The 18836-nt window shown below is 28.5% G+C and overlaps 1 protein-coding gene across 5 annotated transcripts in view; it reads right to left on the minus strand.

Annotated features, from left to right (window-relative positions):
• Positions 1-4693: 4693 nt before the first annotated feature.
• LOC113552644 (putative uncharacterized protein DDB_G0291608) overlaps positions 4694-18836 on the minus strand; it is a 95776-nt gene continuing 81633 nt past the window's right edge. For 2 of the 5 annotated variants that reach the window (XM_026955514.1, XM_026955508.1), the window contains exons 7-14: positions 18727-18808; positions 17546-18084; positions 15857-16530; positions 12811-12971; positions 11843-11976; positions 8402-8568; positions 7909-8108; positions 4702-5374 (exon numbers count right to left, since the gene is read on the minus strand). In XM_026955514.1, the coding sequence (XP_026811315.1) occupies positions 5330-5374; positions 7909-8108; positions 8402-8568; positions 11843-11976; positions 12811-12971; positions 15857-16530; positions 17546-18084; positions 18727-18808 (2002 nt within the window). In that variant the 3' untranslated portion in view covers positions 4702-5329. Of the gene's footprint in view, positions 5375-7908; positions 8109-8401; positions 8569-11842; positions 11977-12810; positions 12972-15856; positions 16531-17545; positions 18085-18726; positions 18809-18836 lie in introns of all 5 variants that reach the window. The other 3 variants (XM_026955494.1, XM_026955500.1, XM_026955504.1) reach the window with 3 other exon arrangements.

Genomic DNA, 18836 nt, shown 5'->3' on the forward strand with positions numbered 1-18836 from the left:
TAAGTATAGATATAATATTATTTAACATATATACGTAATTCTTGATATTATTTTAAGTTTGTAATAAAATAATACACAATTGATGAATGAAATATTGACAAAAACCCAAATTTAAAACTGATGAGAAAAACAAATCAACATAAAATAACTATATAGACATTTCCAAACGTGAAAAAAACTTAGTGTTAATAAAATATTATCGATTGGTACCTCCTTGCTATCTTGTTATTTGTAAAATAACAGAATATACTTCTAAAAAATATTTTTGTTGACATATAGATTAAAAAAAGATCCATAATGTGTCAGAAAAATGGATAAACAAAAAACCTTCAGCAAAAATGTATCATAGTTGTTTTGCAAATACATATTGTTCTCTTCCATTAATGAAAACATCAAACAAGTGCAACTGTGAATTAGAAGAAGATTAATTTTATCAGAAAGTTGAAAAAGTTAATACACTTTGAATTGATGTCAAAGTTTCAAACAAAATTAAAACAATTTAGAATATAATTTAGCTACAAAAGTTACAGGAACATATTAGAATTCAAAAAGTTCAATTTAATCGTAACCTTAAGATGATTGTTCACTTAAGTTCAACATAAGACTAATGTCAATTGTATAATTTTCGTGATACACTGTAAAACATTAAATTAAAAATTCTGAGATGAACAGTTTATAAGTCTAATTTGAAAAGTAAAAGAGAAAAAGATTAAATTAATTTCAGTTAGGTGCAAGTTATTCTGGTTGAATAAATATGTAGTAATCAATATTTTATAAAATATTTGTTAAATTGGTTTAATGTTTAACGTTTTTTTTAAATTATTGATACTTGAATTTATAAAAATTGGAACTGGAATACTAAACAAAATTATGAAAATATTGGTTAAAAAATTGGAAAAACACAACATTAAGTTAAAACCTTTTAAATGGAAAGAACATAATATAAATCAAAAGACTTCCAAATCAATGAATTAGTAAAATAAATTAAGAATACTTCGACACGTATGATTAAAAGTGAATGATATCAAACATTATAAAAAAAAAATATGTTGTAACTTTAATTATCTAACTAATAACGAGAAAATAGAAATATTTACGTAACAGCTGTTTTTGACAAAATCAATACTTCTTTTTTATGTAATTTATGTAAATAAAATATATATAATCAATCACAGAGATTTATAATTTTTTACCTACTATTTATACAAGTATTTTTAGACAGTAAATGTTTATTATGTTTCACATATTTTTTTTTCAATTCGTGTTTGGTATTAATATTTTTATTACCCAGTAAAAAAGATTAATAATTTAACACAAAGTTTCGTTTTGTAAGTAGTCATTATAGTAGTTTAAAAATATTGAAAATACATTATTAGAGTTATGATTTTTTTTTTTTTTATAAATGTATGGAGTTCGAATTTCGACTAAATAGGATATTTTAATCAAGAATATCTCGTTCTTTTTTTCGGGAAATTTTAGTTATTTTGTTTTAATTTTAAAAATAATATTGATTGTACATCGCCACTTTCCATTATTATAATTAATATAATGCGATATATTATACAATAAATATTTCAATAAATTTATAGTAAGTTTAAGCTTAGATGCACCAGTATCTTTCACTCAGGATCATTTTTTAAAGGTATACAATGATTTATCATTGAGTTTAACTTTTAACACATACATTGAAGTTATCTATTAAATGGCTAAGCACATATATTTACTTGTTAGAAGTTTTTTCTATAAGTAATCCTGAAAAACATTCGCATCCAGTTTATTTTATTTTTTATTTAAGTGAACGGCATTTTTATAGTATTTATAATCAATATTATCACTAATTTCAAACTTATTTCGGAGTACCTATACACGAGGTAGACCCACACAAATGTTCACTAGTTTTATCTTGTATATAGAATATTATAGGTTTAAGAGTTAAACATAACGATTATGAAATTTAAAACCAAAAATGAAGTTGAAACTTGATAGAAATGCAAGTGAAATAAAAAAAAAAATGAGAAATTATAATTTAAGGGTTGGTATTATGTTGTATAGATATAGTTATCGTTATACCCATAAAAACTAATTAACTTCTTAACTCGTGCAACATCCTACCACGTACTTACAAATATATTATAACAATTAATATACATTTAAAAAACTAACCTACTGTATACTTTTTCATCGTCATCATCATCGTCTTACGCGTAATTTTTAAAATAAAAAAAAATAATATAAACAAGTATATACAATAAATCAGCTTAATATGATGTTGTTATGTAGTACTTCAGTAAGTAATCGCCGTCGTTTTTTCGTAATCAATAAATGGAGTAAAATTTTGAGACAAGATATAAGACATCATATTTTTTCAGAAGAAAAAATAACCAAATTTCGAAATTCATATGAGTTTTTTAATGTTTTACAAAGTCAAATACCTATTTGTTATGTTTAATAATGTGGAAATGTGGAAGGTTTATGTATATTTATATAGTATTCTTAGGATGTGTATTTTCATTAGCTACGAGCTATATAGTTTAAACAGTTATAATTATGAAGGAAACGCCGGGACTTGAATATAGTAATAATATACAAAAAAATATATTTTTTGTATGTATGGCATGGATTATTTTTAACGACCAAACTACTAATGAACTACCGCGAGTTGTGTTAAGTTGAAAACCTCTTTATCGTTTTTTTCGCACTCGACCTATTTATATAGGTATTGGGTACCTATAATTGGCTATAATAATATACATACCTCGTACTAAAGTGGCTAGCTCAATATGACATTTTTTTCTAATAGATAATGCGGATATTACTTAACGATTGTCCCATGAATTTTTCATCTATATATTTTCAACACCGATTTAGTTATTATCTCAGAGCGTCAACACTTGATTTAGGCGTGTAATTTATCTTTTAAAAATTCGAGTGATTAGTCGAAACGAGTGATTGTGAAATCAGTTTCGTGATAAATTAAAAACTCTCCGAAATAGAGAATACTAATATCGGTACCCTTCAAAGGGAACTTTAATTTAATGGTTTTTTGGCTTAGTTGTCAACCACCGGAAATATCTGTGCGTCCTGTTGAAACGGATGTCAAATCCTTAACCCATTTTCTATATGGGTTTGTTGTTTTAGGAAATAGGATTCCATTTTCGTGCAATGTTCTTTGTGAAAAATTGTACTATAAACGGTTTGAGTGTGTTACACAAAATACGGTATGATGATTAAGACTATTATTATTATTCATCATTATCATAATAATGTGTCGATTTTTATTTTCTACATACTTGAGCACACGACAATTTACTCAGTGAATTAACGCATGTTCTTTGTAGTGCCGGTTAAAATATAGACCATTATAGATTATCATGTGTAGCTGATATTATGTAATGAAGTATATATTATTATTATTATATAGGTTATGTATACAATGGATTACAATATATACGCAAATTCCAATACGGCGCCTAACCTAACCGTGTCAGATTAACATTATATTGCGTCGTTCACTTCATGCGTGCCGCATCCCGTTCTATCCCAATATATCGAACACATAAAAATAATACCCGATATAATATAATAATACTACGATGTTAATGATGTCGACACGGAATTGCACTCAGCCTATGCCAAAGTAATTAATAGGGATATTTTTTTTCTCATACACCCCTTTACCGACACCGTCACCAACACCACCGTCACGGCAGTGCACTTATAATATCAATATTGTTTCACTGGCGGATGCCGCGTGATTTTTCATGTAGACAATGTGCTCGTCGTCGTCGTCGTCATCGATGATGAAAATATGATACGTATATGATATTGGGTCGAGGTTTTTTCTCATTATTTTATACAGGATCATCAGATTGTTGCATTGTAAAATCAGCAAGTGCAACATAATATTAAAATTGTTTGCAATCTCCACATATTTTGTAGCGTAGCGTTCCGAATAACTTGTATGTATTCTACATCATACATTATACACATACGCGCAAATTGTTGATATACCTATACTACGGTCTATATAGTATATTACTTTGGCAGACGTTTAACATTTCACAAGCGAAATTATTTTCCTCCTGATTATTCCAATTTATGTTTTATTTTATATTTTCGGAGACCCCGTAAAATTTGGCGAAGCTTAAAAATATGTATGAAATACCTTTCGAAATTTTTATTATCATCAAAGGTTCAAAGATTTTTTTCGGTAAAAACGGCGAGTTTAAAGTCGTCCATTTTATTGTTATTATTATTTTTCTCAACTGCATTGAACTTTCGAGTACGTTGCGCCTGAATGATTCCAAACACAATCCTCTCTATTGACATCAAAACACGAATATATTTATATAGATATCACATTATACTTTCTTTGGTAAATAATAAATATTTAAAGAAATATGCACGGGAACCGAGATGAAATAAATTATTTCGTTGAATGTATCGTAAATACGCATACTTTACTTACCTACTTGTTAGTTATAATAGCAACGCACATAATAATAATTGTATATTGTTATTATTGATACGCGGCTACTTGTTATACGCATTGTGATACTTGTATAGATAATGTAACTCGATCGTATAATAATAAAAATTTATTTCAATAACAATAATATTGGATAAACAACAAAGAAAAGAAATACGTTTTATGCTATTTTTATACATCACAATATTTAGAAAAAAAAATTTTAGTCAAAATACTATAATATGATACAAATGCGATGATGTTTAGTTTAATGTACTCATATAAACGTGAAAACACTTAGGAAAACATAAAATAAATAAAAAAAACATTCAAAAACAATTTATGCACGTTCAACGTAAATACAAAATTATATAATATATATGTCACGTACTCGAGCACGTGAACTTTTCAATGTTTGAATAAGAATATATATGAATTTTAAATTTAAAGTTATTTTTTTTTTTATGTCAACTAAATTATTATAAAATTACTATACGATATATACATCGCGATAATGCTTTCATAAAATTTGTCATGGTCAAAACGCATAAATAAACTTTGGTCTTAAATTACAACAAAATAATATTAATAATGATAATTATAGAAATAATAAATAAATAATTAATGTGTTTTCTGTGTGATAAAAAAAAAAAAAAAACAATAAGTCAAAAAGAAAATGTAAAAAAATATAAAATAATCATAATAATAATAATAATAATAATAATATAGATAATAACGTTATAGATATGAGAAAGTCTAAAACAATAAGAATGATATCGTTGTATGATATGATTTTGGCGGGACCCAAGAATCGATCAGCTTCTTGACGGGTGATATCGCTGTTGCTACCAAAGCGGATTGTCATTCGGTCTCCGATTTTTTGCCACCGATCACTCTCGGGTAAAGCTGAAAAATGAAAAACAACAAACGCTCGTATATTACACCGTATAATATAGAGTTTTTGTACGTATAACGGCAGTCCCGGTGGTTACCACGTACACGAGAAATGCTTTAAATTCAATTCCGTACATACATAATGCATACGCACACGTCACTGTCAGATTAAGATAGGGGAGTAAAAATGGGGCATTCTCTCCACCTAATAAACACCCAATCATAACATTGCTTCTTGTTACTTAAAATTATTTTATTATACACATTTGGGAATATTAGTGAGTTGAGACTTAATAGGGCGGTTCAGAGATTCGTAAAGAACTACATTATAATGTTATGTAAACGGTTATGTTTATGATAAAATCGGATAAGGAGAGTGAACTTCTTCGCAATTCACGTGCTAGTGATAAATCCTAGGAACATAAGATAACCTGTAATAAAGTTTTGTGCAGACCTTTTCCCTCCACCCACTACACAACATAAGATCTAACTCAGGGGCCACAACTGACACACACACATACACACACACACACATACGCTATGCACGCACGAATTAACCTACAATATTCAGTTGCATACACACGGTTATTACTATACGTGAAGGTGGGTTCAGTGGTGCGAAAGAAACGTTCGTTGCAGACTATATTAGGGAGTCCGTTTTGTAATACGTTACAAACCACAAGCTGATTTTCTTACATAATAATAACTTAAAACATGTAATAATGTATGTACCTATATTAATTGATGTATGTGTAAATAATACAAGTAAGCTACAGGAGATATACAATTTTTTTTATTATTTTTTTCGGAAATTTTAACGAGAAGTTAAAAAAATTACGTTTGTATACATTTTCAATATAATGTTTATTTAACATCTATAAAAATGATGATATATGCATCATTTCTTTTTACCGAGGAGTCTATTAATTTGAAGAAAAATCAGCTAAAACTAATAATACAACTCAATTAACAAGAAATCTGAAACTTAGAAATCTATTAGTTTTGGTATGATCTTTTAAATCCTAAGTAAATAATCGTCAACGGGAGCCATGGATGTATAGCAGTGATGAGGGTTGACTTTTTTTTTAGTAACTATTTTTGAAACAGTAAAAATAAAACAAATTAATGCGTTCTAATGAGCCAAGCGTACATTGTTATTAAAAAAACTTTCGAGAAGAAATTTAAAAAAATAAACACGTATTCCTAACAAAATCAAGAGAATATTTTGGCGCAATAGAACTTTATTGGCAGCATTATATTAATGTATATTAATAAAATATAATTGCTTTTGAATTTGAAATAAAATATACTTGTGTATTGCCATCATATTTGACAGGTATAAATGTATAATTATGTACAATATATGTATAACATATTATGAAAGCTCATTTATGGAAACGATTGTGTGAGTTATATTCATGTGGAAAGTTTTTATAAAAAACTTTAAAATTTATTATGTTTATTATTTATATATATATATATATATACTACAATAGTGTCAAACGGTGAAAATATTGCGTGTAACAAAAATCATTAAACATTTTTAATTAAAATCAATATACAGCTAGACATTTTAATATCGACGCGACAATTGTGTCGAGGTTGTGAGATTACAACGCGTGATGTTTCCACACACCCTCCTCACGGGCTACAGTAATATAGCTTTGAATAAGATCCAAATTGACAATGCTTGTTGTTTTATGTATTTGATACTATTTTTTACATTCAGATAACATTAATCTGCATAATGTAAGTATCGATTTGATATTCGAATCTCTATCAATTAACAATGTGTCAATCATAATTAATTTATGTTTTCATAGAATTGATAATATGAATTAAATATTTATTATTTTTTATTTCCAAAATAGAAATAAACAGACATTTTTTGTTCGCGTTCAAACATAAACATGCATAACATAATATTATGTACCGTATCGATTTTATAAAATCGATGTTTATACAGTAATACAGTAATGATAAAGTAATTGAACGAACAATAACTTATATGGATACAAATAAAAATAAAATGCCGTAGGTTAGTACTTGCATTTAGAATGTTTTTAGAGTAGAACTATTTGTATGAGAATTTCTGCGGAGTATTCGTTTTCTTACTTAAATCCACACGCAACAATGCAACATAGATAAAAAGCATTCACGCGAAATTGTTTTTACATTTTTTTTTTATGTTTTAAGTAATCTTAGAGCAAAATTACTTACTATAAAAATTATAGAGGATAATATACTTAGAAGTTTCGAAATACAGTGGGTTTTATATTTTATTATCCATTGGCTTTAAATTTGACTATAAAAATAAAACTTTGTCAATTATTTATATGAATCTTAAACAAATTGATATGTTATAAATACTGTTTTCTATTATTTTTGCAATTGATGATTTTACTTTAAGTTTATTTAAATCATATTACCTTTTGTAAATAACTTTATATTATTTACCTATTTAAATTAAGTATATAATCATTATTTTGTTAGCCTATATATTTTAATGTATATGTGCGTGTTGACGACGAAGAAGAAAAACTCACCCCAAGCAAATTCCGTGGCACGTATCCTTCGCGGTCGTCAATCCTTGACCACCACCATTCTCGTTCAGTGTCGTCGCCTTTCCGTAGCACGACAATCCTATCGCCATCATCGAAAGTTAACTCATCTTGGTTGTGCGCTTCATACCCAAAAACCGCGTACACTGCACCGTTGTTCATTATGCCTAACTTCTCTTGAACACCTGTAGACACGACACAGCGTTTCAGAATTTAGTACGATTAACATTTTAGTAAATGTTTAATAAATATTATAGTGTTTTATTGTTAGAGAGTTCTGTAATACAATTATGTATATAATGTGTGTTATATAATAAGTAAATAAGATATAAAATATTTTGTATTTGGATAAAAATATTCTGTTATTTTCAAGCTGAGTGGCGTACGCAGAATGCGTCGTGAATCGTGATGTTGATAATAAGAATTTACAATAAAGGCAAGTAATTAAATATTAAAACAAAGACATCATTTAACTCACTATAAAGAAACTCTGAACACCCGTCGAAACCCTCTTCGTCCTCCTCGCATTTTTCGGCGGCCGTCTCCTGGTCTGACAACGTGGTGGCGAATATGCACGCCCCGTGCTCCACCAGAAATCGGACCATGGCTAGGTTGTTACAGCTGGCGGCACAGTGTAACGGCGTCCTATGGGCATTCGAAAAAAAAATAATAGTTAATTATTATAGTAGATATATGGTCTTCGCCATTAGATGTAAGCCTATTCACGTTTTAAAAGAATCGTGCTCGTATGTAGTTTTATAATAATAAAACAGCTGCAGATATACGACGACAGGTCACTGAAAGACGACGCTCACCTTAACTTGCCCCGCCACACGTTTAATTATATTATAATTGCATACTGAAGTATTGCAAATTTAGCATATAAATTATTATGGCGACCAGCAAGCGTAAAAATAGACATTATAAAGTATAATATATAATTATGATTTGTCGCGCGAATGCATATAGCTTTCAAGTTCATAAAATAGTGTTTTGTACTGAGTTTGAATTATTTTTTTACGTTATAAATAAGGAATTCAATTTCGTAATAAAATTCTTGATGGGTACACTTATATACACACTTGTATACGACGTCTGAGTTTTATATATGCTTACGCAGTGACTATATACTACACAGACTTGCGAGACTTATCGATTTTTAAGGGTTCGACGAAAAGAACTGCACGACGATTTTAATAACTTAATTATAAAATATATATTAACAGCTTATTGTGTCCGTTAATAGGTTTAATATAACCCCCGTATATATTTTTCTATATGTATATATGAGTGTTACATAACTGTAATCCGACAAATGTTCACTCGGTACAATAATATAATAATAATCCAATAATACATAGGTTTAGTACGTAATTTAATCATTTAATTACTGTTAATACTTAATATACTATGTTATGTTACATGAATGGCGGAAGAAATATCAATTTGTATTTGCGGAGCAGCTAGAAGAAGAATTATTTTTTCATCGTGCTAATGGACACAGACTAATTAAAAATGATTAAGTAGAAAGATTACTGTTGCAAAATATTATTTTAGATTTATTAGTAATAAAATATAATATAATATCTACGGGTAGGAAAATTTCAACTTTTGTAAACTTAATTTTTCATTAACAGCTAAGTCAATTATTATAATTTATAATAGAGAAAAAGCTTGAGTATGTAAATGAAAAATAAATTACTTTCACAATAATGCGAATATTAACGATAAGCCGTTATCAAAACTCCCAATAGGTAAACAATATAATATTAATATTTTCACTGAACACACAAACCTTACCTATTAACATTTAACAGGTTGTAAATTAAAAAAAAAGCCTTTTCACAAAAATCTAAAACAACAATTTTATTTTTATATATTATAATAACAAAGGTATATTATAAATCGTTTTAACATTTATTATCAGGGAATATTGCGAATTTCCGTGTATATTACTTTATTTAAAGTTTTAAAGGTCCTTGAATAATATTTTAAATCCTTAGATTTTACATAACACCACTAAAAAAGATCACTCGTCAAATTTAGGAGCTGAGTACGAAACGTGTAACGGTTATAGATATGACTTTAAAAAAATAGGTTTCTACGGCAAAAGTATATTGTTGGTTTGTCTACGCACGCGAAATAGACTAAGTCGCCACTCGCCACTATTCTACGACATCTTATAACTGTACAATGTCCTGTTGGAACTAGGAAAGATGATTTCCACACCCTTTGTTTTAAAACATTATTTTATATTTTCCGTTTATCGTTTTTCAACATTATTTTAATTAAAAAAAAATTATTTTTCAATATTTTATCTAAAGGCTTTCAGATTTATAGGACTCAGCAAGTTTGTCATTTCAGTGATTTGAAGTTTTATTTATTAGAACTGATACTGAGCATTAGGTACATTTACAAGTTAGAAATTAATTAATATTTGGTAATTATTTATTGCTCTAAATTATAATATAATAGTATAATCAGTCAAAATATAGAAGAGTGATAAATCAATTTATAATAAAAAAAAATTAATTAAATTAAATCATTCATATATTTCGTAACACATAGTTTTAATACTGATAAGTGATAATGTTAGTAAAAGAAGGTTAATATTTATTTTATTACTAAATAAAAATGAAAATGTGTCATCCAATGAAACGACAAGTCATTTATGACTTTCTAAAAGGTACCCTCGATCATACAATAATACTACAGTTGAATATTTATACATTTATTGTCTAAAAACTAAAATTTCGAATTCAAAAATCATAAATTTCAAAGATACTTTTTACAATAATAATATAGATATTTCACACGTTGTAAGATATAAAAACGTGTGTTAAAATAGGGCAGGCGGTCGAAACACTGATAGTCAAAATGTCAACAGATTAAAATGTTGACAGTCAAAATATCGAAAAATACGAAAGATCGACAAACAAAAGTTTATTATTATAAAAATAAATATTGAAAAATCAAAATATATTGTAACTAATTTCTTATTTATGGTAAAAATATTAAATAATCGTTTATTAAAACTAAAAATAAAAAATATTTATAAAGACATAGATCCTTTATTTTCTTTGAAACACCGTGATAAAATAATTATTATTACTAAATTTATAAGTTATTTACCGCCTGTTTATTAATTATTTTATTTTATTATTACACATTAAAAAATGATTTAATTAGACCCCAATTTTTTTTTTGCTATCAAAAAATAAAATTCTAAATTTCTAATTTAAAAATAACTATCTATCATTTGATTTAGAAATATAACGACGATCGATATTTTATACTCTTCGATATTTTGACTGTTGGCATTTTAAACTGTCAATGTTTTATATCACATCCTTTAATATATTATACTTAATTAGGAATTTTATTTAACAAAAGTAAAATGCAAAATAAATTCAAATTAATCAAATATCATTTAAAAAACATCCAATCTCACTATTAACTATGGTTATAATAACTTGATAACTATCTGTATTGATTGTATTGATTTTTCAATAGTGTAATTTAGATTATAAATATGATACACATCATTTCAAATCCAAGATTATAATTGTAACCTAAATAGTTACATAATTTTAAAAGTTTGGACTTAAAATTATAACTTAAATAAGTGAAGTTAAGTATATTTTAAAGTTGTTATTTGCAATTACGTTTAAGAATATTACATTTTAGGTAATGTTTTAAATAACCTTATGTAAACTTACATATAACTTATAAATACTACAATATATATACCTATTACAAACCCTTAAACTTTTATATTGTATTAACTATTTCTTTTCGAAAGTAGATTTTATTATATTTATATAAAATAATATATTCTATACTACCCTTAAGAATTCTAATTCTAAACATAACAGGCTGCTATATTATGTATATTAAGCTATTGACTTTATAAACTCACCATCCGTCGGAGTCTTGAGCGTTTACATCACAGCCAAACTTAACTAAAAACTTAACAATGTCTATATGGCCGGCGCATATGGCATTGTGTAGCGCAGTTATTCCTTCATCATTGGCTGCGCTTGGATCTCCCACCTAAGGCACATGATAATACGATGACGTTAATAAACAATATACATAATTATACGTCTTTTAATTTTTTTTAGAAAAAAATTCAAAGTAATAATTATTATTATTATTATTATCATTTATATTTATACTAATATATAATATACTAAGTTATTCTTTTATCAAACAAAACTCATTCTTTTTTAAAATCTTTTAACCATTAAAACTTATGTTTTAAAACATAATTCTTAGATGAAATAAATAACAATTAAAAAAAAAAAACTTTATTATATTATACTGGATTTATTTAAGAACCAATATATGTAGTATATATTGGTTTATATATACTACGTATATACTTGACGAAATGATGTGTTATGCGATAATTGACGCATAATAAACTATCACTTATAAACATAAGGAACTATTAATATTGTAAACTTCGCCCGATACAGACTACCGTTTTTAATATTATTGTAAATAAGAACTACGTTTCACATTTAATTTTTATATAGATCTAAATAAAACGATCAATTTTAAATAAATATGTACTACAGTATTAATAGGTCACAAAGTGAGCAGTCCACTTAATTTAATTAATTTAGTAAAGTTGTTTATATATTTAAATATTTTTCACTGTACAAATTTTAAATTTTTACTGAATTTAGAAATCGAAAATTAGTTTTAAATAATTAAATATATCCCTTTTACAACATTTTCTTTAACATCGACCTCCTAACTATCAGGCACCGAACTATTAGATATATCTCGAAAATAAAAACCGTGTACATGAATCCCTTTCTGTTGAGTTATATATGTAATATAAATAGCAATAATATTAATAATAATCTGCACGCTTACTTGTTCAGCGGTTCGCATAACCAGCTCGAGTTCGCCCTCCAACGAGGCGTCCAAAAGCAATGCAAGAGGATCGAACGATACCCGTCGCTTGTGACCGATGCTTCCGCCCGACTCCTTGAGGTTGCCTTTTTTCCGCACAACCAGCCTGTTTCTGCATTCCACTGCAAAGACACACGAAATATTACTGGACGTGCATTGATTCAATATGACTTCATAAATAATAAATATGCCATCAAAATATGTAATCGGAAGACATTCAACAAAATAAAAAATGTAATGTATCGATTATAGGTATATATTATATGTAATAAAATATAAATAAAAATGATACACTTCATTCGTAGCTACCAAAAACCAATATTTTTACCTTTAAACATCGATATAATATAGACTAAAATGTGTATGAATTTGCATTTAACTCAACAATATAACAAATATAATTGTAAGATGTATTTATCTCTTACCTAACATATCATCACATAAAATCAACCAAAAATATATGTAAATTTACAGAAGTTTTCAATAGAGTGTTATAAAATACAGTATGAAATTACAGGTTCGATGACTAAACTAACAAACCTTGGGCGAATTGGAAAACTATAATATTATATTGATATGTGCACAACCGTCAGCAACAAGCGAAATTTTATACCTACAGCTCTCGCAATGTGTGTTGTTTTAGTAGTTTTACTTTCGTATGTATTTTAGTATTTACATATAAAGCTGTGTTAAAACGTATAGTATATCAGTGTAGTTTAGAGATAATTTAGTCGGTAGGTACACACTACACACTTTTGCATTATACGTCATAACATGATAAATCCAAACAAAGTTCTTCAATTTAAACACACCGGTAAAACACTATTTATATGTGTATCTATTAAATAGTATAGTAGAATTACATATACTAAAATGGTGAAATAAAGAATACGAACTCATCTAATATTATTAAAAGTAGCAATGTAATGGTATTAAAAAAGTTTGTCATCATAATAAAGTCAAAATGGTGATGGGAATTGGGATATTATTATAATGATATATTTTACCAGCTTGTTGGCTTTAGTATGGATAGGTGGATAAAAAAATTGAAATGTTGTTTATACATAATGCATATAAAAGAGTTCCTTTAATTTGAAATATACCCAATCCATATTATTTTAATGTTTCTAAGAAAAATGTTTATTTATTACAATTGTTTAAAAGTTGTAAAATTAAACATTGCATTATATTCTCACGATATGATATACAAGCAGCTAAAGTTGTTTTCTTACGCACAAATATCCCCCACCCATAAATTGATAAGCTAAGTCTTCTCTGTTAAAAAAAATGAATCATTAAATTAATAACAATATACCGTAAAGCTTAACTCACTATGCTACATTAGATTTTGATTGTATTTATCATTACAATACCGTAGGTCATCAGTAGTATGAGGATTATTACAGATTTGTAATAATGTTTACGGCTAGTTATGTCATTGATTGTTTTTATCAAACTTACAAACAACAGCAGTAGGTATTCAAACTTTTGAGAAAATGTTAAGTAATTACAATTGTTTAATAATTTTCCACAAAATGTATAAAGAAAAATGTTGACAAAATGTTTTCATTGTTGAAACATTTAGTTAATAAATAATAGGTATAACATTCAAAATTGTTGTATATATAGCATAAATGGTATAGTATAGGGGGTACAGATAAAACACATTTAAATCGAATTAAAATTTACGCGCAATGTTATATTTGGTACCGGCGTTGTAGCATACAAGAGTAAGTTCGACATGGAAACCCATTAGCTTAAACGATCTATAGTTTACCTCCCGCGAGCATTATAATATACTTACTACACTATACGACTATATATTGTACTATGTATATATATTATATATTATACAATACATACTATATATACCGCGCACGGGTTATCGAGCCACGAATTAGCATATTATTTTCTTCGATAGTTCAGTTGCCCGTAAATAGACAGATCAAAAGCAAATTTTATCCAAGATAATAATATTATATACAGCATTACCTTTACTTCGCATTTGTTGTTCACAAATTGAATTATTTATTATTATTATATTATATTTCGGGACACTCGCCGTTTATTATATTATTTTATGTTCTATATAGATACGTGTTTTATCAAAATCCACGAGTTTTATATTAAATTCCCATACATACTATTTTTAAACTTGTAATTCGTTCGAATCCTGTTGTTTTATAGTCGATGACATTTCAAAAGTAGAATTTCTGATATGGTTCTTTTTAATATTAAATTAAAAACATGACGAAAAAATGTGATTTTGAAGAATTTATTCTTTTAGATAATGTACCGACACACAATGCCTCGAGAGATTAAAAGTAAATTAGAAATAATACAATTCAGCTATTATAAGTACGCATTATAACAGGTCATCGTCACAAACGAAATAATATTTTAACAATGTGAACATTTAATTTAAGATATTATATATACCTATTATTTCGATATTGTAAACTAAAGCTGCCGAACACATAATTATATGCTGTTTGATTGAAGTGATCCAGGGCTTTAAACCAGAATCAAATTTATTTGGGTTTTGGGTAAACAATTTGATGCTGAAAGTATTCAAACACCAACATCAAAAATTTAAATAAACGTTTGGGTGCTTACAACTGTTATAATTCAGGCTATTAATAATTTATATGGTCGATAAATAGTTTAATAGAAACTTAATTTAAATAAATACTATTTTTGTACCTAATTTTTTAGTTTATAGGATATTTCTAAGAATATTATTTCAACTTATAAAATATTATTGATAGACGACACTAGTTAATGAATGGACGAAACGAAACATACATTTTAAAATGTATCAATAGCGAGAAATATTCAATAATTATAATATCTAATGATTGTAAAATTGTTGAAAAAGTCTGGTTTACACATGAATCAATGTGCGTAAAATAAAATTGTACTTTTACAGTTAGAAAATATTGATAAACATAACGATTTTGTTGTAAAAAATTCTGTTTTCCATTTCACTTTTTTAGTGATTTCTTACCGGATATGTCGTCTCTGCCCGAGTCTTGGCCGGAGTCCGGTGATGAAGAGCTGTGGTTGCTAGTACTGTTATCGTCAGTGGACGAAGACCCACCACATCCAACGACCCCTATGCTGGTGCCTCCACCGCCAAAACGTGTCTCAAGTTCGTCAATGCGTTGGGCGACACTAACTGCCCGCGCTCTATCCGTTTCATCGGTCGCCGCAGTCTGAGAATCTAGTTGTCTGACGGTTGATGAGGTGGGAATGATGGAAGGAGCGATAACTGACGGAGTCTGTGCCGGTTGTTGCTGTTGTTGTTGCTGCTGCTGCTGCTGTTGGGATGGCGCGACGGATATTCGGTGTTGTGCTTGCTGGTGGTTATTGTTGATGTTATTATGATGGTGGAAAAGATGGTGGTGGTTATTGTTGTTGATTTTGCTCTCGTTCCCGACGATATCCGTCACTGGATAAGAAGTGGTTCGACTGAGTAAGAGTGATGGCAGTCTAGAGGGGATTTTTGCTTCGTGGGGTGGTGGCTGCTGCTGTTGCTGATCCTTGAGTTCGGTTGAAGATGCGGCTACAGTAACAGATGACTGCTGTGGCTGTGATGGAGGTGGTGGAGGAGGGGGAGGCGTCCCTTTGGTCGTCGATATGCTCACAGACCTCACGGTATCCAGCAGATGTTCGCCACTTCTAGACAGGGAAAAAAATCAAATTATATTATCATAGATATTATACATCTAAAAATGCACACATATATAATACGGGATTTTTCTATTATCCGGTGACAATATGAAAATGTATGAAAACTGCAGTAATAGATCCTCCCATTTGTTATAAATATAAAGTTAAATCGAATTGTTCATCCTCTTAAGTAAACAATTAGGAGGTTATCATCGTACTGTATTGTTTTCTCTCGCTAGCACATTTGCAACATAGATAAAATATATTCAACCAATACATTTTTTTATATATATTTTTAATTTATCTTAGAATAAAATCACCCAATACAAAAATTATAAAAAATAATATTTTTGAAAATATGACATAAAATATCGTCTTAAAACAATTCATTTAAATTTATAAAAAAAAAGTTTTATTTTTAATGTTAAAATAAAGTTAAACAATAAAATATAACACCGACTTGACAAATTCTCAAAAATATTATCCTTTATAATTTTGTAATTGAAGGTTTTATTCTAAAACTATAAAAAAAAAAATTATCTATGTAATATAACTAATGCGGGTTCTAATAAACAAAATAAATATTCACTGACATTCCCAGGATTGTAAAGGATGACTTAAATAGTAATTAAACTACTACTAATATATATATTCTACATGAACGCGGAAAGCTCTTAATGTTAGTTCTAGTTCTGATTAAGTCATTACACCGAAGAAAAAATAAGACATAAGTATCATATTATATCATATGATAAACCCATATATATAACCTAAACTTAATGTGACGAACGATAATGCATCAAAATACAATTTAAATAGTATGAGTTTAAATCAACAATAAATTTTATATGATAATCAGTCTTGTTGGGAATTTTCATTTATATAGACGTAAACGGTGAGATACTATGATATAATAGAATTAATTATATTAATATTACATCATATAAAATAAAACGTTTTTCACACCACATATCGCATTAATAATTTTGATAATATCATATGATATAAACATTATAACACTCACTTGACATTGCTACCGAACGTTGATCGCATAGACGTCGAACTCGACGAGTTGTCAGACTCTGATGAATCCACCAAGTTGCCAAAGCCAGGCTTGACCGAGGCTCCAGCAATGCCACCATTGGGTATCCGCGGCGGGGGAGGCGTCAGGTCTTTTTGAAGTGGCGCCGGTCTGGAGTCGGTGTAGTACGTACGGCCGCTACCAGCGCCTCCTAGGCCCCCGTCTTCCGATGATGGGTCCGGCTGATGGTACTGAGGTATGTTGTGGTGGTAAGCATTTTGCCTCGGTGGCGGTGGTGGCGTACAAGTCTTAACCAGCGGTGGAGGAGGTTTGGGGGGTAACGCTGGTTTTCCGACGGTCGGAGGGCTGCCGGCCCGGTCCGTGCCGACCGGTTGTTCAGACTCCATCGCTACCCTAATTGGTTGTTTTGATTCTTTAGGCACCACTTGGTTCGTCGCCATGGAATTCAATACTTGAGGCTGCACAGGCTGAACCTTGGTCGAAGACGTTTGATATATAGGCGACACACTGCTGGTCGGTTTCTATGGAAAAATTGGTTTAAGTATGTTATTGTTTTAATAAACACAACATAATAAAGCGTATAATGGAAAATCACATTACAGCAGTGGCGAACCACGCCTTAAAGTTAATAAGAATTATTCCACCATATTAAATTAAGTTCGTCTTGATTTTCGTACGCCTACAATATATATATATACCTACATTTTGTATTAAATTATTATAAGAAAGAAAAACCTGTAGACTCTCGTAAGACTCGAATTGACGGACTATAACAACCACTGCGATAAGGGCGATATTATTAATCGTCGTAAAACGCCTTAATCCCACTATATAACGATTATTCTGACGTTAAACGCGTACAACACAATAGTCTTGATTAATACTCAAAATGATTCATTTTGATACTCCGTCTTTCATTCTCACCAAAATCCGGATGAAATAAAATAGGTACTATTAAATCGACGTGAAAATACGGTTTCAACTTAAATCGATTCATTAACATAAATTAATCCGAAATAAATACGAATTTATAGTATACTATATACATATATATTTATAAAAAAATATATGTATGTACATTATACAATATATATTATTCACGCCATGTTCTTGGGAAAAATAAATAAAATATTTTTAAAAAATTCCTTTTAAGATTTAATTACCTGATTTATTATCCCGGTTCCGCCGACTGGTTGGCTTCGAGTTACCAGAACCGGAGGATGGTGTATCGAATAGTTTAAAGGCCTAAAAAAATAAAAATAAATTGATATAA

The sequence above is a fragment of the Rhopalosiphum maidis genome, chromosome 1 (genome assembly GCF_003676215.2).
Source record: "Rhopalosiphum maidis isolate BTI-1 chromosome 1, ASM367621v3, whole genome shotgun sequence".
NCBI lineage: Eukaryota > Metazoa > Arthropoda > Insecta > Hemiptera > Aphididae > Rhopalosiphum > Rhopalosiphum maidis.